This window comes from Penaeus monodon, chromosome 23 (assembly GCF_015228065.2).
Source record: "Penaeus monodon isolate SGIC_2016 chromosome 23, NSTDA_Pmon_1, whole genome shotgun sequence".
In the NCBI taxonomy this organism is placed as follows: domain Eukaryota; kingdom Metazoa; phylum Arthropoda; class Malacostraca; order Decapoda; family Penaeidae; genus Penaeus; species Penaeus monodon.
The window spans coordinates 14,550,863-14,551,229 of record NC_051408.1 but is presented as its reverse complement, the minus strand read 5'-3'; the positions used below and the strand labels follow the sequence as shown (position 1 = coordinate 14,551,229).

The 367-nt window shown below is 43.3% G+C and overlaps 1 protein-coding gene across 1 annotated transcript in view; it reads left to right on the top strand.

Moving 5' to 3' along the window:
- LOC119588353 overlaps nt 1-367 on the top strand; it is a gene marked incomplete in the record, with an annotated part of 20,904 nt that overhangs the window by 15,352 nt on the left and 5,185 nt on the right. Inside the window, 1 exon segment of the mRNA XM_037937038.1 lies at nt 42-192. Coding sequence (XP_037792966.1) covers nt 42-192 — 151 coding nt within the window.

Genomic DNA, 367 nt, shown 5'->3' with positions numbered 1-367 from the left:
GTGCTATACTAATCACCTGTTTTCTCTCCCCCAAAACACAGAAATGACCACGCCCACTGAGGAGCTGACCGAACACATGATGAACGTGTACTTCGCAGCCATGGAATCGGACGAGTGCTTGCAGCGTGTGGTTTGCGAACTTGGTGCTTCCGCTAAGTCGCTTAAGCCACAAAACCAGAACATTATCGTTTCGTAAGTTCACTTTGTCATTATTTTCATCATTTTTAGATTATGCTTTGATCACATTCACGTTGGGAATCTTGAGAAACGGAAGAGTTAAAGAGAATTATGTTTAAACGTCTCTTCTTCTCTCCTTCTCCCGAATTTTGCCTCTATCTCTTGATGTGCACAGCATGAATGAATGCGC